Source organism: Paroedura picta, chromosome 9 (assembly GCF_049243985.1).
Source record: "Paroedura picta isolate Pp20150507F chromosome 9, Ppicta_v3.0, whole genome shotgun sequence".
Lineage (NCBI taxonomy): Eukaryota > Metazoa > Chordata > Lepidosauria > Squamata > Gekkonidae > Paroedura > Paroedura picta.
In genome coordinates, this window is record NC_135377.1 from 77840051 (window position 1) to 77867813 (window position 27763).

At 45.9% G+C, this 27763-nt stretch overlaps 1 protein-coding gene across 11 annotated transcripts in view; it reads right to left on the bottom strand.

The window, feature by feature from the left end:
* The window catches only part of CDH18 (cadherin 18), a 902365-nt gene that overhangs the window by 303267 nt on the left and 571335 nt on the right, over positions 1 to 27763 (bottom strand). The window contains exon 2 of one of the 11 annotated variants that reach the window (XM_077353387.1): positions 2746 to 2836. The exons of the other annotated variants lie outside the window; for them this stretch is intronic. Coding sequence (XP_077209502.1) covers positions 2746 to 2836 — 91 coding nt within the window. The remainder of the gene's footprint in view (positions 1 to 2745; positions 2837 to 27763) is intronic. 11 annotated transcript variants of the gene reach the window in all.

Below are 27763 nucleotides of genomic sequence, written 5' to 3' on the forward strand. Positions count from 1 at the left end.
CTTACAAAGTCCTGACTTGGGCTGATTCTGCACTTACTTTGTTTTTCCATTATCAATCCTGAAGAAATCAGATTGATTTGAACCCGGGTCTTGCTCTTTCCTCCCCCTGGAATTAAACACTTGATTCACAAAAAGCAGAAATCTACACTTATATTGGTGGCTTTCAAAGGCGGTTTTTCAAATATGGTGACATATCCACTCCTGGATATCACGGGGGAAAGGTAGGGTCACCACAGATCAATCATGCATATTGCAGAGGAAACATCTAAAGTTCCCAAAATCAAAATGTAAATCAAATTCAGTGCAGAGGGGAAGGATTTATTTGGACTGAGAGTGGATTAAAAACCCCATGCAGACTGGTCTGCCCTGGAAAGTCCGATCTTGTCAGATCTTGGATGTGAAAGCGCTCTGGCTAGTGTTTGGATGGAAGACCTCCAAAGAATGCCAGAGTCATGATGCAGAGGTGAGCAATGGCAAAGCACCTCTGCACATTTCTTTCCTCAAAAACCCTGTAAGGTTGTCATAAGTCAGCTGTGACGCAGCAGCACCTTCCACCACCAAACCTTTCAGAAGTCCCACAAGTTTGACAAGATTTTTATCCCCATATTCAAGGAAGGAGGTGCACACAGAGAGAATGTGGCTTACATAAGGACATCTATGGAAAATGATGTCTTGTACTAGAAAGCACACACACAGCCCTGCAAACTCACAGCTCCTTATCAACCATTGGCCACACTGCCTCCTTGAACAGAGCCAAATGCAAATCTTCTTAAAGTCAGACTCTATTTTCAGCAACCAATTTGTCCATTAAGTGATTACTGCAACTTTCTCTATACGTTGTTGACACTGAGCAGCAATAAGATTCAGTTAAACACTAGAGAGGGTTGGTTACACTTACAAAGCAATTAGCAGCACACTGGTGAAGCTCAGTTTCCTCATAAACCAGCAGCAAAAGCCTTAACTGTGACTTTTACAAGGAGAGTGTCTTGACTAGTGGAATAGCAGTGGAATAGGCTGCCTAAGGAGGTGGTGAGCTTCCCCTCACTGGCAGTCTTCAAGCAAAGGTTGGATACACACTTTTCTTGGATGCTTTAGGACAGGGGTCCCCAACCCCTGGTCCGCAGCCCGATACCGGGCCGCCAAGGCCATCATACCGAGCCGCCAGCGGCCGCGCCTAACTCCCCCCTGCAGCGAGAGGGGGGGAAAGAGGCCGGCGTGGCAGCCGGCACGCCAGCTACGCAAACGCGCACACGCGGAACTGCCGTGCATGCGCGTTTGCGCCCCTGGTGGCCAAAATGCCCATGTGCGGAAACTCTGCGCATGCGTGTTACCGCCACCTGGTGGCCAAAACGCACATGCGCAGCAAATGGGCATGCGCGTTTATGAGCAACTGTGGCAGCCGGGCCGCTGGCTCTCCCCCACCCCCGGAGGCAGTCCCCGACCAGAAGAAGGTTGGGGACCGCTACTTTAGGATGCTTAGGGCTGATCCTGCGTTGAGCAGGGGTTGGACTAGATGGCCTGTATGGCCCCTTTCAACTCTATGATTCTGTGATTCTGTGACTAGTGTGTTAGCGATACGACATTCCAAGTAATAAACTGGCACAATCATTTTCAAGATGGACAAATTAGCTAATGTATATACAACTTCTCCTGTACTTGCCAGTAGTCCTTGCAACTTGCTTGCTATTTTTCATTAGGCCAACAATTGCCAATAAAAGTGTTTAAAATATTTTTAATGAAACTTGGAGCAGTGAAACTTTATTTCAAGCAAAGCTCTCTTTTCCTCCACGAATCACATACAGAAGCCTGAAGAATGCTGCTTTGCCTTTTCCTTTTTAGTAGTGGTTGGGTTCTGAAGAATAAACATAATTTTCAACTGACAGAGCTGTAGCTAGCGCACAATATTCTTTTAGGACATTCTTATGACATGGTATTTTGTCATCAATCGTGGTCTAGGAATACCAATCTAGAAATTTTGAAGATGGAGCCTAAGGAGGGGAAGAAAGGCACCTCAGCAGGGTATAACACCAAAGTGGGGAGAGGACGAAACTCAGCAGGAAGTTCACCCACAAAAGCAGCCATATTCTCAAGGGGAACTGATCTTAGTCATCTGTAGATCACCCATAAGAGTAAGAGATCTGCAGATCTTACCTGGAGATTGGCACGCAAAGAACATGCATACAAAGACTTACCCACCTGAAGAGGCTAATACAATTTTTGACCAATCAAGTCAAGTATGACTCATAAGTCAGGTGCACTTAGACCTGGGAGAAGGTGGAAGTAACACATCAAGGGCTAAGTCAGGAGTTGACTGCCAGCTCCGCCCTCTGCTGAGTGGGCCTTTTTGCTATAAAAGGTTCTTGCTTGTCAGAGGCAACAGCACTTGGAGCTGGGAGAAGGAAGAAGTGGTGTCTCAGGAGCTGACTCAGGAGTTGATTGCTAGTTCTGCCCTCTGCTGAGTGGGCCTATGTACTATAAAAGGCTCTTGTTTGCCCAAAGTGCATGCCTTTGTTGCATGCAAAACTTCAAAAACAAAGGACTCGGGTTCTGGATCAAGCCAGAAGACTCTGTAAGGAGCCAAAGGACAAGAGTTAAAGGACTCTTGGCTGTTGGCTCTTCACCAGAGGATCAAGCCAAAGGTTTCAGTGACTGTTTGAGAAGCATTTGGAATCAATCAAAGTGGCATGACATCTGAAAAAGCTGAGGAAGTGACATGTACTGTCTGCAGAATGTTTCTCTTCTTACCTCAGGGTGATGACTTTTACACATGCAGCAAGTGCAGATTAGTGGTCTGGTGGAGAAGAAGGTATGCGGATTAGCGGAACGCTTGAATACACTGCAACATATAAAGGAGAGCGAAGAGTTCTTAGGCAGAACTTATGAAGCACTCTTGAGAGAGCAAGGGCAGGGAGAGGGAGAGCTATAAAAAAACAAAAAAACAAAGGCACACCAAACACAGGAGGGTAATGAATGGAAGGCTTTAGAAGAATAAGGATAAGGTCTGCCCCACTGATACTCAGCAATCAGTTCCAGGATCTGCCTTATGATGTTACAGGAACACAGGAGCATGAGCAATTCCCCAAGCCCCCACGAAGACCAGGAAACAAATCACAGCCCCCCACAAGTGAGAGTTCTAGGTCTTTTCCCCTGCAGCCCCCCCTGCAGCCCCACAAAATACACTTCACAGCCCCCCACACAGGAGATAGTTTAAGGCCTGCTCCCAAGGGTACAAAGAAACAGGTACTGATAACTGGGAATTCCCTGCTGAGAGGCGTAGAAGCCAAAGTGTGTAGACCAGGCTTGTTGTCTCAAGAGGTCTCCTGCCTACCTGGTGCATGCATTAAGGATGTCACAGAATGGCTGAACAGGCTCGTCAAGCCCATAGAACATTACCCCTTCCTTCTCATCCATGTAGGAACTCACTGTTGTGTAAAAGAGAACTGCATTCGGATGAACATAAGATTCAGTTTCTTTTGACATCCCAGAAACCTGATATAATTGAACCAGTCACAAAGTTTTATATCTGAGACAGAAATGGAACGGGTTAAGCCATGTATGATCAAATGGATGCAAAATATTGAGACTAATGTGACAATGGAACAATGGGAGCTAGTATGGTCTAGAATACCAAAGTATACTAATAGTCAAATACTTAAAGAAAATTGGTATAAAATGTTTTATAGGTGGTATGTAACACCAAAAGTGATCGCTAAAATTGCCAAAAATTGTAACAACAAATGTTGGAAATGTGATGATAATATAGGCTCTTTTTTCATATGTGGTGGAGATGTGAAAAAGTTTATAAGTTCTGGGCAAAAATACATACTATTATGCAGAAAATGTGGGGTCTTAGATTTCCTATGAAAGCTGAAGCTATGTTATTAAGTGTTCCTCCGCAGTGCCTCCCACACACAAAGTTTATTCTAGTAGGCATCACAGAAACTTGGTGGAATGATTCTCATGACTGGAATGTAATGGTGGATGGATATGAACTGTTCAGAAAAGACAGAATAGATCGAAGAGGTGGAGGAGTGGCACTGTATGTGAGGAAAGGGCTTACCTGTCAGGAAATTCTAGTGAAGGAGAGCATATCTACAGTGGAAAGCATCTGGGTGAAAATAAGCGAGGGGAAAACAAACAGTGTAGTGGTTGGTGTCTGCTACCGACCGCCTGACCAACGAGAGGATGTGGATGCTGCACTTTGTGAGCAGCGTGAGAAAATATCCAAGCGGCAGGACCTTGTCATCATGGGTGACTTCAATTTCCCAGATGTGTGCTGGGAAACAAACTCTGCGAAGCGTCCTCAGTCATGCAAGTTTCTGACCTGCCTGGCTGACAATTTCATTTATCAAATGGTAGATGAAACCACAAGAGGTTCAGCCATACTGGACTTAATACTGACCAACAGGCAAGAGTTGGTGGATGAGGTGAAGGAGGTGGGGACCCTAGGGGGAAGTGACCATGTCCTCATAGAATTCCTTTTGAGATGGGGAGCCAAGGAAGCTTGTAGCCAGACGCGGATGTTGGATTTTCGTAGGGCAAACTTTAATAAACTCAGAGACATGATGAGTGTCATACCATGGACGAGAATGCTGGAAGGGAAGGGAACATGTGAAGGGTGGGCGCTACTCAAACAAGAGCTATTGCATGCTCAATCAATGACTATCCCAGAAAGACGAAAACACTGCAGGAGCTCTAAGAAGCCTATTTGGATGAACAGAGAACTTCAAGAGGAACTAAGAAAGAAAAGGGAAATGTTCAGAAAATGGAGGGAAGGACAGAGCTCTAAAGAAGAGTACCTACAGGTTACTAGGCACTGTAGATCAATCATCAGAAAGGCCAAAGCTGAGAGTGAGCTAAGATTGGCCAGGGAAGCCCATTGTAACAAGAAAAGATTTTTCAGTTTAGTGAGGAGCAAATGTAAAGTGAAGGAGGCAATAGGCCCACTGTTGGGTGCGGATGGACAAACTCTAACAGAAGATGCAGAGAAAGCAGAAAGGCTTAGTGCCTATTTTACATCTGTTTTTTCCAACAGGTCAAAGTGTTTAGGCACATCTAGAGATGGCCGTAGCCAAAGGATAGTGTCTGGGTGGCAGGTTAACATGGATAGAGAGGTTGTCGAGAGGCATTTAGCTGCACTGGATGAGTTCAAATCCCCTGGTCCGGATGAAATGCACCCGAGAGTACTCAAAGAACTTTCCAGAGAACTTGCACAGCCCTTGTCCATCATCTTCGGAACCTCTTTAAGGACTGGAGATGTCCCGGAGGACTGGAAAAGAGCAAACGTTATTCCGATCTTCAAAAAAGGGAGGAAGGATGACCCGGGAAACTACAGATCAGTGAGTCTGACCTCTGTTGTGGGGAAGATAATGGAGCAGATATTAAAGGGAGCGATCTGCAAACATCTGGAGGACAATTTGGTGATCCAAGGAAGTCAGCATGGATTTGTCCCCAACTGGTCCTGCCAGACCAACCTAGTTTCCTTTTTTTACCAAGTAACAGGTTTGCTGGATCGGGGAAATTCGGTTGATGTCATTTACTTGGATTTTAGTAAAGCTTTTGACAAGGTTCCCCATGATGTTCTGATGGATAAGTTGAAGGACTGCAATCTGGATTTTCAGATAGGTAATTGGTTAGAGAACCGCACTCAAAGAGGTTGTTGTCAATGCTGTTTCATCAGATTGGAGAGAGGTGAGTAGCGGGGTACCTCAGGGTTCGGTGCTCGGCCCGGTACTTTTTAACATATTTATTAATGATCTAGATGACGGGGTGGAGGGACTACTCATCAAGTTTGCAGATGACACCAAATTGGGAGGACTGGCAAATACTCCGGAAGATAGAGACAGAGTTCAACGAGATCTGAACACAATGGAAAAATGGGCAAATGAGAACAAGATGCAATTTAATAAAGATAAGTGTAAAGTTCTGCATCTGGGTCAGAAAAATGAAAAGCATGCCTACTGGATGGGGGATACGCTTCTAGGTAGCACTGTGTGTGAACGAGACCTTGGGGTACTTGTGGACTGTAAACTAAACATGAGCAGGCAGTGTGATGCAGCGGTAAAAAAGCCCTATGAAGATAGGTTGAGGGACTTGGGAATGTTCAGCCTGGAGAAAAGGAGGTTGAGAGGGGACATGATAGCCCTCTTTAAGTATTTGAAAGGTTGTCACTTGGAGGAGGGCAGGATGCTGTTTCTGCTGGCTGCAGAGGAGAGGACACGCAGTAATGGGTTTAAACTTCAAGTACAACGATATAGGCTAGATATCAGGAAAAAGTTTTTCACAGTCAGAGTAGTTCAGCAGTGGAATAGGCTGCCTAAGGAGGTGGTGAGCTCCCCCTCACTGGAAGTCTTCAAGCAAAGGTTGGATACACACTTTTCTTGGATGCTTTAGGATGTTTAGGGCTAATCCTGCGTTGAGCAGGGGGTTGGACTAGATGGCCTGTATGGCCCCTTCCAACTCTATGATTCTATGATTCTATGATTCTTCTATGCGACGACGGCAGCAAGACTAGAATTGGCCAAGAAATGGAAAACGCAAGAACTACCCTCGACAGAAGACTGGCTGAATAAATTAGCTGATTTTGCCAAGATGGCTAAACTGACACTGATAGTCAACGGAAGAACAAAAGAGGCCTTTCGAGAACAATGGGGCCCTCACCTGAACTATTTAAGAAAATAATACAAAAGGGGATTGAAACGGGGAACTAAATGTATTAAATGAAGAGTATAACCTTTCTTTTTTCTGTACTAACAATGTAGATTGCATGTATTTCATTATCTTTAATCCTGGAAAATAAAAATAAAAATCTTATGAAAAAAAAACCAACAAAGTTTTTATATCTTGCCATCAGAGATTGTGAATGTATTTTGTCCTACTATAAAGCAGCGGTCCGAAAGCTTCTACTTGCCATGGACCGCTGCGGAGTGGTGAGCGGAGAGGGCGTCCCGGGGCCCACGCACGCGCGGCAGCCCCAGCACAAACGCGCATGCGCGGACTGCTTTGGCGGCCGATTTGCTCGCTGCCTGGCGAGCTTCTCGCTTTCAGGGGGGAGGGAAGACGGCGCCGCAGCCCGGCGCCGAGGCCTTAGCTGCCCGGTGCTTAGGCCTTCGCGGCCCGGCGCCGGTCTGCGGCCCGCGGGTTGAGGACCACTGCTCTAAAGCATGATCTCTGCCTTTGTTTTCTCTGTGCAGCTGTGGATCCTTTTGCACTTTCCCTCCTTATATTGTACTTTGATATGCTATTAAAGGCTTGTTGTTGTATCCATGTAGCACAACAGAAAGACTTTGTGGATCTGGGGGGGGGAAAGTAAAGGACCATAGCGTGCAGGTTGTGTTTTTATCAGTTCTTCCTATAAGTGGTCGTGGCTTAGGAAGAGAGAGAAAAATCATGCAAGTTAATGACTGGCTACGTCACTGGTATTGGCGGAAACAATTTGCATTTCTGGATCATGGCCTACAATATCAATAAGAGGGGTTACTATTAGGCGACCACATTTCCTTTAGCAGTTGACCATGCCGAGCATTAATGATTTTTCTATTGAGTGAGCTTTAGAAGGGAAGATATTACGGCTAAAGCTCACTTACTTTGGACACATCATGCGATCAAACTCACTAGAAAAATCATTAAAGCTCAGCATGATCAGCGGCCAAAGGAAATGTGCTCACCAAAGGATCCGCTGGCTCAACACGATCAAAGCCGACACAGGGATGACCATGAACCAACTGAAAGAAGCATTCACAGACAGGAGTGAATGGCAGTCTTTCCTATAGAATCGAAGACAGTCAGACACGACTGAACGGATAACATCATCATCACAAACAATGGATTGTGATGTCTCTACACAGTATGGGAAACAAGCAGGAGGAACTAGTAGTTCTAATAGAGGAATGGGATTATAACCTAATAGGAATAATGGAAAGTTGGTGGGATAATACAATTGGAATACTAGAATTGAGGGGTACAGTCTATTCAAAAGGGACAACCAGGTAAAGAAGGGGGGAGGTGCAGCAATCTATGTTAAAAATCTTCATACGTATGAAGAAATACAGGTACCTGATCATGAAAGTTCAGTTGAGTATATTTGGAAAAGGAGTAGGAAATGAAATTGCTATTATTGTGGGGGTTTGCTATAGACCAACAAGCCAGAGGACTTGAATGAGATACCCCAGGACCAAATTACACAATTCTCAAAGAGGGGGGAAACAGTGGTCATGGGTGACTTCAGTTACCCAGATATCTGTTGAAAGACCAACTCGGCTAAAAATGCAAACTCCGTTAATTTCTTAACTTGTCTTGCTGACAGCTTCAGTCCCAAGAAAGTAGAGAGGGGAACCAGGGGCTCTGCTATTGTAGACTTGATTCTCATCAGTAGGGAAGAACTGGTGGATTAGGTAGAAGTAGTGGGCACACTTGGTAGCAGTGACCATGTGCTTTTGGAATTTTCAACCGTGGGAAAGAGAAAAGTCATACGTACAGACTGGATTTCAGGAAAGCTGATTTTAATAGACTTAAAGGTATGTCAGGTAGAGTCCCGTGGTTAGAAAGACTTAAAGAGATGGGAGTCCAAGAGGGCTGGGAATTTCTTAAAAGTGAAATACTGAAGGCTCAATCACAAACAATTCCCTTGGGAAGGAAAGATGGAAGGAGCCTAAGGAAGCCAAGGTAGCTCCATAAGCAGTTGTTAAATGATTTCAGGAATAAAAGAGTAATTTAGGAAATGGAAGGAAGGCCTTATTACCAAGGATGAGTATAAACAAATAATCAATAAATGTAGGTTAAGTATTAGAAAAGCTAAAGCGCAATATGAGCTTAGACTAGCAAGAAGTGCTAAACATAGCAAAAAAGGCTTCTTTAGTTATATTTCCTCAGTGGAATAGGCTTCCTCGGGAGGTGGTGGGTTCTCCATCTTTAGAAATTTTTAAGCAGAGGCTGGATAGCCATGTGACGGAGAGGCTGATTCTGTGAAGGCTCAAGGGGGTGGCAGGTTACAGTGGATGAGCGATAGGGTTGTGAGTGTCCTGCATAGTGCTGGGGGTTGGACTAGATGACTCATGAGGTCCCTTCCAACTCTATTATTCTATGATTCTATGAGACCTTCAAATGAACTTCATATTTTAGCTACAGCTCTCATCAGATTCCATTGCTCTACGGAAGTCACTGGATATTGTCTTTAGTAATTGTAGTTTTGTGAGTCTGGGGAGAAATTCTTTGGCCTCTTGCCTCCCTCTAGTACATGGTGCAACTTTCCAAACCTTTACCTAGTCATACGTACAGACTGGACTTCAGGAAAGCAGATTTTAACAGACTTAAAGGTATGTTGCGTAGAGTCCCGTGGGCAGAAAAATTTAAAGAGATGAGAGCTTTTGTCTGTGCGCCGAGTTGCACACTGGTGCCCGTGCCTCCCCTCCCGTCCACGGCGTGGCACTGGCTGCGTCGGCCTGGAATGGCCGATATGGATGCTGCCACACAAAACCCTAGGTTGGAGACCAAGACGTAGGAGGAAGGGTTGGGGGAGCTTGGTCTGTTTAGCCTGGAGAGGAGACAACAGAGAGGGGATCTGATCACCATCTTCAAGTACTTAAAAGGGTGCCATGTGGAGGATGGAGCAGAGTTGTTCTCTCTTGCCCCGGAGGGACGTACCAGAACCAATGGGATGAAATTAATTCAAAAGAAATTTTGTCTAAACATCTGGGAGAAGTTCCTGACAGTTAGAGTGGTTTCTCAGTGGAACAGTCTTCCTCAGGAGGTGGTGGGTTCTCCATCTTTGGAGATTTTAAAACAGAGGCTGGATCTGACAGAGAGGCTGATTCTGTGAAGGTTCAAGGGGGTGGCAGGTTACAGTGGATGAGCAATTGGGATGTGAGTGTCCTGCATAGTGCAGGGAGTTGGACTGGATGACCCAGGAGTTCCATTCCAACTCTATGATTCTATGATTCTATGCTGCTGGGTCCAGCATACCTGAGGGACCACTTAGTTGCCTATACCCCCCTAAGAACATTGAGATCATCCAATTCCAATATACTGGTGATCCATTACCCAAAAGAAGCACATATTGATTGAACCAGAGCCAGGACTATTTCTGTCCTGGCTCTGGCCTGGAACAGCTAAAGACCCTGCCAGAACTGGAACAGTTCCACAGGGCCTGCAAAATGGAGCTCTTCTGCCAGCACTTTGGTTGAGGCCAATGAACATCAGAATGACATAGTTAAACATTGATTGGACCCCATCTTCATGGATATTTCCCCCTGAATAGAAAACTAGAAAAAAAAAACTCTTAACTATACTGTCATGACCAATGAAGTGCTGTCCAGGAGCAATGCAGTACAAGAAACAACAGAACACAATCCCAAGCGGTAGGAACAAAACTACTGTTAGTCTTTATTAAAGGCACTTTACAGGAATAGACATCAGTAGGCACTCACAGAACCAGGGATTGTCAAAGAATGGTACTTATATAGGCTTGGGTTCCAGCGCCCCAGTACTTTGCGGGAAAACCTGTTTTCAAGACAGAATGGTTTGATCAAGAAATGTGTGAAACCTGGAGATGCACAGTCTGCCCATCAAGGCTAGATTGCCTCAGCTGTCTTTAGCAGCTAGTTTACATGTTTACACCACAAAGCAAGGACAGAGATAACGATTTGCATTGCACAAGATTCACCGGAAAAGCCCCTTTTCTAGGCTTAAGTACAAAGAAATCGGGAGGGGAGGGGTGGAGTAGAGGAATAACTCCAGCATGAGGAAACACAGAAAAGATTTACATGGCACATGGCACTCACCCACCTTTAAGGGGGACTCCCTGGGATCCCCCAAGTCATGGTGGTGGTGGACTAGGCATGTTGGGGTAAGCCTCAACAAAACTGTGAACCAGCTTCAGAGTAGAAATGTCTTCCGCATCCACCCAATCACTTGAAGAGTCAGGAAAACCCTTCCAAGCAACATAAGTACAGTAAGAGCCCCCTATATACCTTTGAGTTCAACAAGTCAGAGAGTTCATAATGAATGTCCTCCCCCACCATGACCAGTGGGGAGGTGGACTGTCAGGGTGCCACTTATCAAGCGCCAGTGTTGTCTTCAGAAGACTAACGAGAAACACAGAATGGACTGTGTGGAAGGAAGAAGGCAACTCCACCCAGGACGTGACCTCATTGACCATGTCCAACATTTTAAATGGCCCCACAAAATGGTAGTTCACTTTCTTGCTGGGGTGCTGGTTCTTAAGGTGTTTTGTGGAGATGAAAATCATGTCTGCTGCCTTGAACCTGGGGCTGGGGGACCATTTCAAGTCAGACCATTTTTATAGTCAGCTTTAGCCCCCTCTAGAGATTCCACCCCCCCTCCCATGACTCCACGCCTTTGCCACCCACTCGCCCACCCGAGGGGGAATACAGCCAGGGTCCACTGGCATGGGATCAAGCAAATGGAAGGGCCATAGAGCATTAACAAAGATGATTTCAAAGTGGGAGAGGCCAGTGCTTTGATGGGGGCATTGTTGTATATATACTTGCCCATTGGAAGCACCAACGTCTAGTCATCCTGCTGGTAGGTAATGAGAATTTGAGCCCACTAATTTGAGAAGGGCCTGCCAGGATGTGGTAGAAAAACCAGGCTCTGTAGTCAGAGACTATTTTGTTATGAAAGGAGTGAAGAGGGAGGATGTGATGAATAAGCAACTATGCAAGACATTGGGCAGTGGGAAGAGTGGCAAAGGGCATGACGTAAGCCTTTTTCAAAAATGGATCACTGTTTGCCCATTGCTAGGGGGAAAGTCAGTGATGAAGTCCATGGAGCTGACATCCCATGCACATTGTGGTATCTCCAGGGGCTTCAAAAGGAGATTTTCTCACACCCTGCTTGGTTGTGAAACAGAATGGGCAACATCTCATATAGTCCTCCACATCCTTACAGAGGCAGGGTCACCAGAATTGCCTTCTGACCAAACAGAAACTTTTCATGAAACCAAAGTGTCCAACCACCTGGCTGTCGTGGCAGATTCTGTCCAGGGTCTCTGGAACATAGACTCATTGCCCTTGATAAGGACTGGAGATGTCCCGGAGGACTGGAAGAGGGCAAACGTTATTCCGATCTTCAAAAAAGGGAGGAAGGATGACCCGGGAAACTACAGACCAGTGAGTCTGACCTCTGTTGTGGGGAAGATAATGGAGCAGATATTAAAGGGAGTGATCTGCAAACATCTGGAGGACAATTTGGTTATCCAAGGAAGTCAGCATGGATTTGTCTCCAACAGGTCCTACCAGACCAACCTGCTTTCCTTTTTTGACCAAGTAACAGGTTTGCTGGATCGGGGAAATTCGGTTGATGTCATTTACTTGGATTTTAGTAAAGCTTTTGACAAGGTTCCCCATGATGTTCTGATGGATAAGTTGAAGGACTGCACTCTGGATTTTCAGATAGTTAAGTGGATAGTGAATTGGTTAGAGTAGCGATCCCCAACCTATGGGCTGCGGACCACATGTGGTCCTTCGACTAATTGGAGGTGGGCCCCGAAGGATGCCTTCTCCCCCCCCCCAGCCCTTTACTTCATCCACCCCAGCCCTTTACAACACACTTCATTGCTGTGGCGAGTCTGTATCTTATTTTGAAGGGATGTTTAAACATTACCATAGCGATCAGGGAGCGCTAGGGCAGTGGTTGAGAGTCGAGGAGTAAACTACCCCCCCCACCGGGCCTTCTCCCCCCCCCCCCAGCCCTTTACTTCATCCACCCCAGCCCTTTACAACACATTTCATTGCTGTGGCGAGTCTGTATCTTATTTTGAAGGGATGTTTAAACATTACCATAGCGATCAGGGAGCGCTAGGGCAGTGGTTGAGAGTCGAGGAGTAAACTACCCCCCCCCACCGGGCCTCAGTAAAAGGCATTGAGTGGTCCCCGGTGAGTGGTCCCCGGCGTTGAGTGGTCCCCGGTGATAAAAAGCTTGGGGACGACTGGGTTAGAGAACCGCACTCAAAGAGTTGTTGTCAATGGTGTTTCATCAGACTGGAGAGAGGTGAGTAGCGGGGTACCTCAGGGCTCGGTGCTCGGCCCGGTACCTTTTAACATATTTATTAATGATCTAGATGACGGGGTGGAGGGACTACTCATCAAGTTTGCAGATGACACCAAATTGGGAGGACTGGCAAATACTCTGGAAGATAGAGACAGAGTTCAACAAGATCTGAACACAATGGAAAAATGGGCAAATGAGGACAAGATGCAATTTAATAAAGTTAAGTGTAAAGTTCTGCAATTGAGTCTGAAAAATGAAAAGTATGCCTACTGGATGGGGGATACTCTTCTAGGTAACACTGTGTGTGAACGAGACCTTGGGGTACTTGTGGATTGTAAACTAAACATGCGCAGGCAGTGTGATGCAGCGGTAAAAAAGGCAAATGCCATTTTGGGCTGTATCAACAGGGGCATCACATCAAAATCACAAGATGTCATAGTCCCATTGTATACAGCACTGGTCAGACCACACCTGGAGTACTGTGTGCAGTTCTGGAGGCCTCACTTCAAGAAGGACGTCGATAAAATTGAAAGGGTACAGAGGAGAGCGACGAAGATAATCTGGGGCCAAGGGACCAAGCCCTACAAAGATAGGTTGAGGGACTTGGGAATGTTCAGCCTGGAGAAAAGGAGGTTGAGAGGGGGCATGATAGCCCTCTTTAAGTATTTGAAAGGTTGTCACTTGGAGGAAGGCAGGATGCTGTTTCTGTTGGCTGCAGAGGAGAGGACATGCAGTAATGGGTTTAAACTTCAAGTACAACGATATAGGCTAGATATCAGGGAAAAAAATTTCAGTCAGAGTAGTTCAGCAGTGGAATAGGCTGCCTAAGGAGGTGGTGAGCTCCCCCTCACTGGCAGTCTTCAAGCAAAGGTTGGATACACACTTTTCTTGGATGCTTTAGGATGCTTAGGGCTGATCCTGCGTTGAGCAGGGGGTTGGACTAGATGGCCTGTATGGCCCCTTCCAACTCTATGATTCTATGATAGAGCAATGCATTCACCATAGTAAGGGGCCCCTGCAGCTGCAGAATGTTGTGATCTTTCTTAAGAGCTTCCCTGAAAACATCCTGGCTCACCCCCTGCCAATTCAAGATGGGGAAGGGGGAATAACTTCGGCTTTGCTTCGGGTCTGGACCAACAAACACAGTTTGTGGGAAGTAAGCACCGTATTCATCAGTACCTCCCATTTGCCAGTTTCGTTTGGTGGTTAAGAGTGTGAACGTCTAATCTGGCATGCCGGGTTCAATTCTGCACTTCCCCACATGCAGCCAGGTGGGTGACACAGCACTGATAAAACTGTTCTGACCGAGCAGTTATATCAGGGCTCTCTCAGCCTCACCCACCTCACAGGCTGTCTGTTGTGGGGAGAGGCAAGGGAAGGTGACTGTAAGCCACTTTGAGACTCCTTCAGGTAGAGAAAAGCAGCATATAAGAACCAACTCTTCTTTTTCTTCTTCTTCTTGGGGCAGATGGGAGAGAGCATCAACAAGGAAATTTGATCAGCCAAGGATGCAGCTCAGAGTGAAGTTGAAACAAGAAAAAAAGCCGCCCACCAGATCTGCCTACCATTAAAGTTGTGCGGTTTGCACAGAGCCTCAAAGTTTTTGTGATCTGTCCAACCATGGAAAGTTTCCTTGGCCCACTCAAGAAACTGGGCCCAGGAAGTCAGGGCATTCTTCACTACCTCATTTTCCCACATGGCCCAAGTCTGCTTGGCCATGGAGAACTTGCAGGAGATATAGGCATAATTGCACAGCCTCCCATCTTCCCCCCAAACCCCTCCCCCTCATATCCATATCGCTGGCATTGACATGAACAATGAATTTGTTGTCTGTGTCAAGGTGATTCAAGATGGGTTTGGTTGTAAACAAGAGTTTGAGTTCTTCAAAATTGGCTTGGCATGTCTCAGTCCAGGCAGATACCAGGCTTCTTTGTACCTTCCCCTGTCCCACAGGTTTTCAACAGATCAGTCATAGGCAGGGCAACCTGAGAGAAGTGGGGAAGGAAATCACAGTCGAAATTTGCAAAACCGAGGAAGGACTTTGGCAGGGACCATCTGGATGCCCTCTGAAGACATCTGGTACCTCAGGTAGTCCAACTCTCCCTATAGAACTCACATTTGAAGAGCTTAGAATAGAATTTGTTGTCCAGGAGAAGCTGTGTATACAGCCAGATGCTCCTCCAGCATTTGGCTGTACACAAGAATCACAGAATCATAGAATCATAGAGTTGGAAGGGGCCATACAGGCCATCTAGTCCAACCCCCTGCTCAACGCAGGATCAGCCCTAAGCATCCTAAAGAATGTCATGGAGAAAACGATACCCTTGTGGAGGTCATGCAAGGCCTCAATGATGATATTGATAAAAACTCTGGGGGTATTTCTCAAACCAAATAGCATGACAAGGTACTCAAGCTCATAGGCATATTAAAGGCAATTTTTCATTCATACCCAAGGGCAATTCTCACCTGGAAATATGCCTCTCTCAGGTCAAGCCTGGTAGCCCCAACAATTCCTTGATCAGGTGAATGGGGTAGGCATTTGTCTTTAAGATGGCACTGAAGGGCTGGGCTGGGCTGCCATAGGGGACGTACTGGGGAAGATAAAACCACAAGCAAGATCTTTGTCTATAAATTTCTTGAGCTCAGCCAGCTCCACAGGGCTCATGTAATATAAGCCTTGGGTTGTACGATCCCTGGTTTCAATTCTATGGCACAGACTGTGGGCCCAGTAGACCGGGGGCCATCAACCCCCGGTCTGCAACCTGGTCGCCAGCTCTCCCCCATCCCCGGAGGCGGTCATCAACCACAAAAAGGTTGGGGAATACTGAAGGGGTAACTGGTCACACTCCTCCCCAACAAATGTTAGGGACAGCTCCTGGTAGCACTCTGGTAGATTTTCAGATTTGGCGGTAGCCACCTCTGCCCTCAACAGCCAAGTCTGTGTCTGCATATGGCATGAGCATTCACCCACCATCATGGCCACCTTAGCGAAGGCAGTCCCAGGTGAAGCGCAGTGCTAAAAATCGAGAGGACATTGGGAGTATGAGAACTCAATGGCTCGCTCCTCCCACAAGAACACAGGAAAATCGGTCATAAGCCAATCCATGCCCAGTCACATGGAGTACCCAAAGATTGGAGCAATTGTCATTAAAATGCATTCACTATGATGCCCAATCTGCATGAAGCCGGAGGGAGTAGCTTTCGTGATTGGCCAACCCCCCCCCCACCAGCTTCCCATCAACCTCCCCCATTATTATGGGAGATTCCAAGTCCTCAGTCTCCATTTCCAGCCTGAGGACAACCTTCGGTTTAGATCAGACCTATGACTCCTGTCACATTTAGTTTGGCCCTATCAGGCCTCTGTACCATTTAAACTGGCTTAGACACACTGAGGTCAAGTATCATTATCCAACTGACCACTGGTCATAATCATGTATTTATTTATTTATTTATTTATCATACTTCTATACCGCCCTCCCCGGAGGCTCAGGGCGGTTTACATTATAACAGAAAACAATACATAAAACAGTCTGTAGAACATGTATAACTGATAACTAATAATTGTAACCAAATAACAACACAGTATAACAGTAAACAATATAGTAATACAAACAGGTCCAGGGCTTATTGATGGGATTCTGAGGGGGGGGAGCAGGGGCCCTTGGTCGCTGATTGATTACGTCTGGTCTCGGCAAAATGCCTGGTGGAGGAGCTCCTTTTTGCAGGCCCTGCGGAACTGTTTAAGCTCCGTCAGGGCCCTGATCTCCTCTGGGAGCTCATTCCACCAGGTGGGGGCCAGAACAGAGAATGCTCTGGCCCTGGTCGAGACCAGGCGGACTTCTTTAGGGCCAGGGATCCTTAGCTGATTGGAGGCAGTAGAGCGCAGAGCTCTTTTGGGGGCATAGGCGGGGAGGCGGTCCCTCAGGTACACTGGGCCCTGACCGCATATGGCCTTGAAGGTAATTACCAGAACCTTTAGTCTGATCCGGAATTCAACTGGTAACCATTGCAGCTGATGGAGAATAGGCCGGATATGAGACCTCCATGGTGTTGCTGTGAGGATCCTGGCTGCTGCATTTTGAACTAGTTGTAGTTTCCGGGTCAGGGCTAAGGGCAGGCCTGCGTAGAGCGAGTTACAAAAGTCCAGTCTAGAGGAGACCGTCGCATGGATCACTGTGGCTAGGTGTTCCGGGGCCAGGTAGGGCGCTAGTAGTTTGGCTTGGCGGAGATGGTAGAATGCCAGCCGTGCTACCTTTGTGATCTGGGCCTCCATTGTGAGGGAGGTGTCCAGAATCACGCCTAGGTTCCTGGCGGAGTGAGCCGTAGAGAGCTGCACGCCATCCAGGGTGGGCAGGCGCGCTTCCTCGCATGGGCCCTTCCTACCTAGCCACAGGACCTCCGTCTTTGAAGGATTGAGCTTCAGACGACTCTGCTTGAGCCATCTCGTCACTGCTTCCAGGCAGCTGGCTAATGCTTCTGGGGGAGAGTCAGGGCGGCCATCCATCATATGGCTATGAACCTGCTATTATTTTCAACCAGAAACAGAATTTTAAACCCCAAGTATTTCCCTCATCCATAATTACCAGACCTTCTTTATCACCCAGAAACAATCTGAATATTCAACCCTTGTAAAATTCCTTAACAACACAAAGGAAATAAGAATGGGTCATTTGCATTCTTATTCATAGAGAAAAAAAGGGAAAAGGTATTCACTACTTTAAGCTAATTACATCATCATCTGGGCTGGGGAGATCAGAATCATTATGTAATTTTCTACAGTTCCTATTCTGCAATTTTCATTTCTCATCCTACTTGAGTCCACATGTAAGACCGCCTTATTTTCCTATCTACTTTGCACATCTAATGGGCAAAGTTTGAATGCACGGTTTCAGAATAAAATCTGTAAATTTCAAAAGGACTATTTCACATTTTGATTTTTCCTCATATAGATTCAGATTCAGAGTACCTTTATTGGCATAAAATTGCAAAGCATAAAATGACATTTTCAAACAGTTTCAGATGTAAAATCTATCGTAAAAGATTTTCATTTAAAATTGCCAGTATTGTTTCCTCACATATGTGTTCTGTTGCTTGGGGGTGGGTGTCTTTCCTACATGTATTTTACCCCATACAGTGGTCAACAAGATATTACATTGTGTTATGTCCAGCATAAAGACACGTGGTTTAAAAATGCAGATCTGCATTTGAGACTACTTGCTAAACAAACGTGGTGAGATCCACCCCCAAACAACAGCTTGCACCTGCCCGCCTTCCTATGCTCCCAACTGTTGGGTGCAGATGGACAAACTCTAACAGAGGATACAGAGAAAGCAGAAAGGCTCAGCTTCTTTTTTACATCTATTTTTTCCCACAGGTCAAAGGGTTTAGGCACATCCAGAGTTGGCAGTAGTCAAGGAATAGCGTCTGGGTAGCAGGTTGACATGGACAGAGAGGCATTTAGCTGCACGGGATGAGTTCAAATCCCCTGGCTGGATGAAATGCACCCGAGAGTACTCAAAGAACTTTCCATAGAACTTGCACAGCCCTTGTCCATCATCTTCGGGACCTCTTTAAGGACTGGAGACGTCCCGGAGGACTGAAAGAGAGCAAATGTTATTCTGATCTTCAAAAAAAGGGAGGAAGGATGACCTGGGAAACTACAAACCAGTGAGTCTGACCTCTGTTGTAGGGAAGATAATGGAGTAATCTGCAAACATCTCGAGGATTTAGTGATCCAGGGAAGTCAGCATGGATTTGTCTCCAATGGGTCATGTCAGACCAACCTGGTTTCCTTCTTGGACCAAGTAACAGGTTTGCTGGATCGTGGAAATTCGGTTGATGTCGTTTACTTGGATTTTAGTACAGTTTTGATAAGGTTCCTCATGATGTTCTGATAGATAAATTGAAGGAGTGCAATCTGGGTTTTCAGATAGTCAGGTGGATAGGGAATTGGTTAGAGAACCGCACTCAAAGAGTTGTTGTCAATGGTGTTTCATCAGACTGGAGGGAGGTGAGTAGCGGGGTACCTCAGGGCTCAGGGCTCGGTCCGGTACTTTTTAACATATTTATTAATGATCTAGATGAGGGGGTAGAGGGACTACTCATTAAGTTTGCAGATGACACCAAATTGGGAGGACTGGCAAATACTCCAGAAGATAGAGACAGAGTTCAACGAGATATGAACACAATGGAAAAATGGGCAAATGAGAACAAGATGCAATTTAATAAAGATAAGTGTAAAGTTCTGCATCTGGGTCAGAAAAATGAAACACATACCTACTGGATGGGGGATACGCTTCTAGGTAACACTGTATGCGAATGAGACCTTGGCGGTACTTGTGGATTGTAAACTAAACATGAACAGGCAGTGTGATGCAGTGGTAAAAAAGGCAAATGCCATTTTGGGCTGTATCAACAGGGGCATCACATCAAAATCACAAGATGTCATAGTCCCATTGTATACAGCACTGGTCAGACCACACCTGGAGTACTGTGTGCAGTTCTGGAGGCCTCACTTCAAGAAGGAGGTGGATAAAAATGAAAGGGTACAGAGGAGAGCGACGAAGATGATCTGGGGCCAAGGGACCAAGCCCTATGAAGATATGTTGAGGGACTTGGAAATGTTCAGCCTGGAGAAAAGGAGGTTGAGAGGGGACATGATAGCCCTTTTTAAGTATTTGAAAGGTTGTCACTTGGAGGAGGGCAGGATGCTGTTCCCATTGGCTGCAGAGGAGAGGACACGCAGTAATGGGTTTAAACTACAAGTACAACGATATAGGCTAGATATCAGGAAAAAGTTTTTCACAATCAGAGTAGTTCAGCAGTGGAATGGGCTGCCTAAGGAGGTGGTGAACTCCCCCTTACTGGCAGTCTTCAAGCAAAGGTTGGATACACACTTTTCTTGGATGCTTTAGGATGCTTAGGGCTGATCCTGCATTGAGCAGGGGGTTGGACTAGATGGCCTTTGTGGCCCCTTCCAACTCTATGATTCTATGAAATTCCAGCCCTCCCAGTCTCTTCTCTCACCCGCTCCTTCCCCCTTCAGTGCCCCGTCAAAACCTGCCTGATTTCTTGCCTGAATGCTACACTGCTCTGCACACCCATCGGTGACAATGCTGCTCGACTCTTCTGGACTCCTGACCATCTCCTCTGAGACTACAAACAACACTACTTGCTAAACATACCTTGGTGAGTTCCCCCCTCCCAAATACCAGCTTGCCCCTGCCTTCTTTCCTTCAGTGCCCTGTAAACACCTGCCTGACTGCTGCCCTGCTCTTCAAATCCTTTGCTCACTCCCTTGCTTGCCTCCCCTGGCCTCCACACCATACCCTTAGAGACTAAAAAACCCTACTCACTAAACATACTTTGGAGAGTTCCCCCGCCTGGCCATCCATCAGTTTGCACCTGCCTTCCCTCCTATGCTTCCAAACTTTAGCCCTTCCACTCTCATCTCTCACCATTCCTTTCCCTTCAAAACCTCCCTGCTTTCCTGTCTGGAGGCTTCACTGCACACCGACTGCTGACTCTGCTGCTCGCATCTTTACACCTTCTGTGAACATGTTCCAGTTTGTCAACATCCCTCTTCAACTGGGGGGCCCCAAACTGAACACAGGACTCCAAGTGAGGCCGAACCAGAGCAGAGTAAAGCAGTACCATGTTGAGTTGTTCCTTGATGGAATTTTGTAGTGGGAGCCATTCCACTCTTTGTGTAATGTGTGTTGGTTTTTCAGAAACCTCTGCTTAGACACTACAGAAAACAGAATGCTGAACTTTCAAGGGGTCAAGGGTGCCAAAACATTTTGGCCAGCCCTGGGTGAGTCACCATACAAGTATATTTGGACTGGTGGGTCACCTCACTGAAAAAGTTTTAATCAACAATTAAGGTTGGTTTTTTAACTACTTGAAGGGGTCTGAAGGCAGCTTACAATCACCTTCCCTTCCTCTCCCCACAACTGACACCCTGTGAGGGAGGTGGGGCTATGTATGAGCTCTGAGAGAACTGTTCTGCAAAAATAACTTTAACAGAACTGGGACTAGCCCAAGGTCACCCAGCCAGCTGCATGTGGAGGAGTGGAGAATCAAACTGGCCCTCCAGATTAGAGGTCACTGCTCTTAACAGTGACATCAGGCCAGTTCTCACACCAAGCTGGCTCCTAGAGCGACCAGGAGGTGCTGCCACTCCAGTGAAGACGAAGGGTTGGACATGTGAATGTGCAGGGCCATTTTTTCCCAGTGCCTGAACAATATTGTTCTAGGAGACGTTATACCGGTCAGGGGGAGAAAACCAGGGATACCCTTTGAACCCGTTCACTCTGTGAAACTAAGAGACAGCCGTCATCAATCCTTCCAGCTAGCAGGGATTTTGTTACATGTGCGGGCTCCCTCACAATTTGGATTGCACAGCTGCTCTATGATTACTTGTAACCTTTTTCATGGGCAAAAGGACCTGTCCTTGTGATCTAAATACTCCAAAGTGGGTGTGACCAGCAAGAAAGGATGGCTTATCAAATGCTCACACATTAGTAACAGAGAGGAGAATCAAGGAGGAAGGTTAACCACAGACTGATCAGAGAGGCCAGCCGCATCCAACACAGTACTGAAACGGAAAGGAATGACCCAGAGTCTTGTCTTCTTCCGATCTGAGTATTTCCTGCAAAACAAGCCTTGGAAATGTCCATTACCATCCATTTAGCTGGAAGAGACTACAGAAATCTGACTGACTGGCCACAAGAAGGAACCCACTGTCATTCGGAACATGCCATAGCTTTCTCTTTCTTTCACACATCAACATTTCTTGTGAAATTAATGGCAAAATAACCAAGGAGACATCTACTTTACTGAAGCTTGATGTTGACTCTGTTTCTCCCTGATAGCATATTAAGTTCTGCTGATTAGTTCATGAGTGCTTAATGCCTGCCAAACCAAAGCAGACCAAATGATGCAATAAAAAAGAGTCCTGAGCCCGTGGGCATCTCTGGAATTTTGAGAGCAAGTAACGGTCACCACCACAAAATGGCAGCACTAGGGTGCTGCAGGAAACCACAAATTGTGGAGACAATGCGAGCCAAACTTTCTTTCTGAGCAGATGGATCCCTTCATTGACAACATGTAACCATGGGAGGAAGAGCGTCTACACACCGTGGACGGTGTGCAGCTCTCAGCGACTCTAACAGGAGAGCTCTAACAGGACTGTGACTGGCCCAAGGTCACCGAGCTGACTGCATGTGGAGAAGGAGCGGGGAATCAAACCCAGCTTAATAGATTAGAAGTCAGCACTCCTAACCAACGTACCAAGTTGGCTCCATCGCCAAATGCAAGTCAATCCATCGCATTTTGGGTCCTCCTGTTATCCTGGTGACTTCAATTTCTCTTAGCATCTTCCACTGATTTTTCCCTTCTATTTATGTGAGTAAAGTCCAACAGCCTCCTTAGTTTAGCTATTTGAGAGTGGAGCCTGGATCTGATCTAAAGCTGGTCTATTTGTCTTTTGAGGGACCACTGTAATACAGCAGAATTATAGAGAAACCAACAGATTTTTATGCTAAATTCCATACATGTATAAGCATATACGGAAATTGCTAGAAAGCCAGAGATTCTCTTAACATTGTTTTTGTTCAGTTTTCTTTAGCATTATTTAAATTTGTTGCTGACTTTGCCATCACCACATTTACTGGTTTCCAAAGCCCTACAGACACTGTGCCCTTGACCTGGGCCTGCCATGCACAGTGAAGGTAAGGAAGATGATGCACAAGATGACAGGCACACCCGAAAAGCAGGGCTACAAGCCACAACAGCAGGAGTTTGAAGCACCCCCAGGATGCTTCTGTCCCTAGCCAGAGAGGGAAGGGAGCAGACACATGATTCCACCCAGTCACAGCCTCCTGCAAGGATAATTCTTCTTCACAAAGGGTAGGGAAGGGTGACCCCTGTTGGACCAGAGTACACCCCGCCAGCTTGGTGTAGTGGTTAAGAGTGGTGGCTTCTAATCTGAGAAACTGGGTTTGATGCCCTGCTCATCCACATGCAGCCAGTTGGGTTTTCAAGATGCTTATAGCTTTCATTAAGCTTTCATTGGGTTTTCAAGATGCTTATAGTTTTCATTAAGAGCCTCTTGTGGCGCAGAGTGGTAAGGCAGCCACCTGAAAGCTTTGCTCATGAGGTTGGGAGTTCGATCCCAGCAGCCGGCTCAAGGTTGACTCAGCCTTCCATCCTTCCGAGGTCGGTAAAATGAGTACCCAGCTTGCTGCTGGGGGGTAAACGGTCATGACTGGGGAAGGCACTGGCAAACCACCCCGTATTGAGTCTGCCATGAAAACGCTAGAGGGCGTCACCCCAAGGGTCAGACATGACTCGGTGCTTGCACAGGGGATACCTTTACCTTTACCTTATAGCTTTCATTACATCCTCTGGAAGCAAATTCCATGTTTTAAACACTCTTTGTGTAAAGTAGTATTTCCTTTTGTCTGTCCTGAATCTACTGCCCATTGCAACTTTTTCTCCCTCTGTAAAAATACTAGTAACCAAGGGCATCAACTCTCTCTAGCCTGTGCATAATTTTAATAAACCTTTTATCATGTCCCCCCATAGTCATTTCTTTTCCAAAGTGGAACATCTCAGACTCTTCAACCTTTGCTGAATGGGAAGGGTCTCCAACCGCCTCGTCATCTTGGTTACTATCCCCTTCTACTCTGTCTAAGGCCAGGAGAAGGCCTAAGAAAGCAAGGTTTGAGGGCATGGTGGTTGAGGAGCCCAAGGCAGCTGCATCTCAGTGGCTTTCCTCACTATAAATTGAAAGCCTTCTTTGACATTTTTGCAATGTCTCTGAGACAATACAGTTGTACTCTCAGCTATAAAGCAAGCAATAGAAGGTTACAAGCCACCCCAACATTGGAGCTGTGAGCAGCAGTATATTCACAGGCATTGCACAATGAGCATAAAGGCAATTCTGAGTGCACTTAGGACAAAAATCCCTAGTAGACCAAGATAAATGCAGCGTGCTGCAGAAAAATATTGTCAGTTGAGAGCCATAAAAAGCATTAAGATTTCTTCCCTAAATGGAACGTTGCAGAGATTAGTACAACAGACAGGTAACTGATCAGATTTGGGAATCTTAAAACTCCAGAACTGCTCCATCCCACTCAGAGAAACAGACCCATTGCTGGTGAAGGAAATGTCTTAATGTTCTTAGTGGAACAGGATTTGCAGCAAAGAAGGCTCTGAAATACTTTTTCTAGCTGCCGGCTCTGCTCTTGGGAGGCTGAAAAGTGAGTTTCCATGGATATCCTGTAGGTCCTAGAAACAACTATAAGCCATGGGGGCGACAACCATGTTAGAACACGTTCAGGAACACAAATTTGAATGCATCTGTGATTACAAACAGAAGCTGCTCAAGGAGAAACTTTCGGAACTGGACATTTCTAGAAGAAGAAGAAGAAGAAGAAGAAGAAGAAGAAGAAGAAGAAGAAGAAGAAGAAGAAGAAGAAGAAGAGTTGGTTCTTATATGCTGCTTTTCCCTACCCGAAGGAGGCTCAAAGCGGCTTCCAGTCGCCTTCCCATTCCTCTCTCCACAACAGACACCCTGTGGGGTGGGTGAGGCTGAGAGAGCCCTGATATCACTGCCCGATCAGAATAGTTTTATCAGTGCCATGGCGAGCCCAAGGTCACCCAGCTGGCTGCACGTGGGGGAGCGCAGAACCGAACCTGGCATGCCAGATTAGAAGTCCACACTCCTAACCACTACACCAAACTGGCTCTACAAGGAATCTAGCCACTTGACAAGAATTCCACAAAAAAGACAAGCCATCTACAACTCTCAGTTGGATTTACTGAAAGAACAAAAGTTTAAAAAACTTTCCAACGTTACTAAGAACAAGAACTCCTCCAGCAATATTGTCAATCTGTCACAGCACAGAGTCAGTCCTGCAGAGCATTCAGTTCTCTTATGTGGACTATTATTCTGCCCCAGCAAATCCACAGAGATGGTTCAGTTCTATGGAGACCTTGAGGCATTCTTCCAATGATTATGCCTAAAGGAATTCTTTCAACACACACGTGAACAGAACAAGCAAGAACAGACAGCATCTACACACCATTCCATCACAGAAGCTACTGGAGAACAAGGGCCTTCCCTCCAGTCCACCAAAGAACACGATACTGACCAACGCATCGAAACCAATGCGATCAACAAACAACATCGCACACAGCAGAATATCAGCTACCCTGAAAGGAAGGCCATGGGCAGCCTTAGGAGCAATCCCGTTATAGTAATTAAGGAAGCTGACAAGGGAGGAGCTGTTGTCATCATGAATAGATCAGACTACGTCCAGGAGGCTCAAAGGCAGCTCTCTAATACCACCTTTTACAAACAACTGGACACAGACCCCACACAGGAATACAAAAAAGAACTACACAAGATTATCAAGGAATTACCCCCATGCATTCAGGAAGAAATCCTTTCAGACACACCAGAGGAACCGCGTCCAGGTACCTTTTTTCTTCTACCCAAAATCCACAAACCTGGCAACCCAGGATGCCCAACTGTCTCAGGCATAAACACTATCACCACGGGCGTGTCTGGCTATATGGACTCTGTTCTAAGGCCCTAGGCCATCTAGGCTCCTAGTTATGTTTGAGACACCACAGACTTTCTGAGGAAAACACAATCTTTGAACAAGCTTCCAGAAAATACTATTTTAGCCACCATGGATGTGGAATCCCTGTATACCAACATCCCACACAAAGATGGATTGCAAGCCATTAGGAATACAATTTCTAACACCACCACAGCTGACTCAGCCACCAAACTGTGCCAATTTGTTCTCACCCATAACCACTTCAGATCAATGGTGCAGCCATGGGCACCCTCATGGTACCTCAATCAGTGAACATCTTCATGGCAGACATGCTCACCCACTCACACCTCTCGTATACCTGCAGTTCATTAATGACATTTTTATTGTCTGGACACATGGTAAAGAAGCCCTGGAAACTTTCCCCCAGGCATACAATGACCTTCACTTCACTGTCAACCTGACAATGAACCAATCTACACAAGAAATAAATTTTCTGGACACCACTGTAAAAATAAACAATGGATGCCTAGAGACCACCTTATACTGAAAGCCTACTGACCGACAAACGTACCTGCATGCCTCTAGCTACCATCCTAAATATGCCTATTCCACTGCTGAACTACTCTGACTGAATTTTATTTTCCTGATATCTAGCCTATATCGTTGTACTTGTAGTTTAAACCCATTACTGCGTGTCCTCTCCTCTGCAGCCAACGGAAACAACATCCTGCCCTCCTCCAAGTGACAACCTTTCAAATACTTAAAGAGGGCTATCATGTCCCCTCTCAACCTCCTTTTCTCCAGGCTGAACATTCCCAAGTCCCTCAACCTATCTTCATAGGGCTTGGTCCTTGGTACAGGGACTATGTTATAACCGCATCTGCTCCAATCCCATGGATAGAGATTCTCACCTAAATGATCTACAACAAACCTTTCTGGAACTAAATTACCCAGCCAGTGAGATCAAGAAACAGATTAACAAAGCCGGAAGGATACCAAGAGAAAACCTGTTAGAAGACAGATGCCAAACAGAAAAAAACAGAACACCACGAGTGGTTAAATATAGCTCTCAGCTCAAGACAGTGAGTTACAACCTCTCCTGGATAATGACAGTTCTCTTTCCCAAGCACTGGGGGATACACCTTTTCTTTCACACAGACAGACCCCCATTCTCAAACAACTCCTCACCCACAACAATGCAGCATCTCATGTGAACATGGACACTGGTACTGGAGCTTGCAACAAACCCAGATGCCAACTTTGCTGCCACATACCCTCCAGTGCCACAATTACTGAACCTAGCGACATCACCTACACCATCAAAGGCTTATACACCTGCTCATCTTCAAACTTGGTATATGCCATCAAGTGCCAACAATGCCCCCCTGTTCTCTACATAGGGCAAGCAGGTCAAACCCTCCGCCAAAGGATTAATGGACACAAGTCTGACATCAAAAACCACAGAATTGAAAAACCTGTAGGGGAACACTCTAACCTTCCAGGACATTCAATAAGGGACCTGAAAGTAGCTGTTCTATTGCAAAGGAACTTCAAGATTATTTATCTCACTATTCATGTTAACCTAGTTTAACTCGTGTATCCATATTCCTCACAATTTATTTTAATTGGGACAATGTGACTGTTAGTAATATATTATGTAATTGTGAATTTAACTCTCTGGTCTCAGGACATGATAGTTGCCAGCTCAGCTTCTACTTGTAGGAATGTTTCACACTTGGGTGGAGACAGATGGGGCAAGCAACAAATGGTAAAGTGACAGCCATTAGTCACTAACATAGACAGTTTTATTTCTCCTATTTTTTGTGAACTAAAACTGAATTCAAGGGGACTGATTGGCTGTTTTGGCAAAGAATTATCATATGGCTGTATTTGGATGTTGTGACACAGTTTACTACTTTAACAGGATTAACTGTTGCTTATATATTCCCACTGTCATGATGGTCAGTTCACAGTCTGAGGAAGAGTGCTTGCACTCGAAAGCTCACACCTTGAATAAATCTGTGTTGGTCTTAAAGGTGCCACTGGACTTGACAATGGCATTGACAAAGTATTTATTTTTTAATTTACAAATTATGTCTGTTTGGGGAATAAAAAAAAGAACAGAGGTATTTACAGTGAAATAGCTCTTCTGCTATTCTGATTTGGGGCATCACAACTTTCTT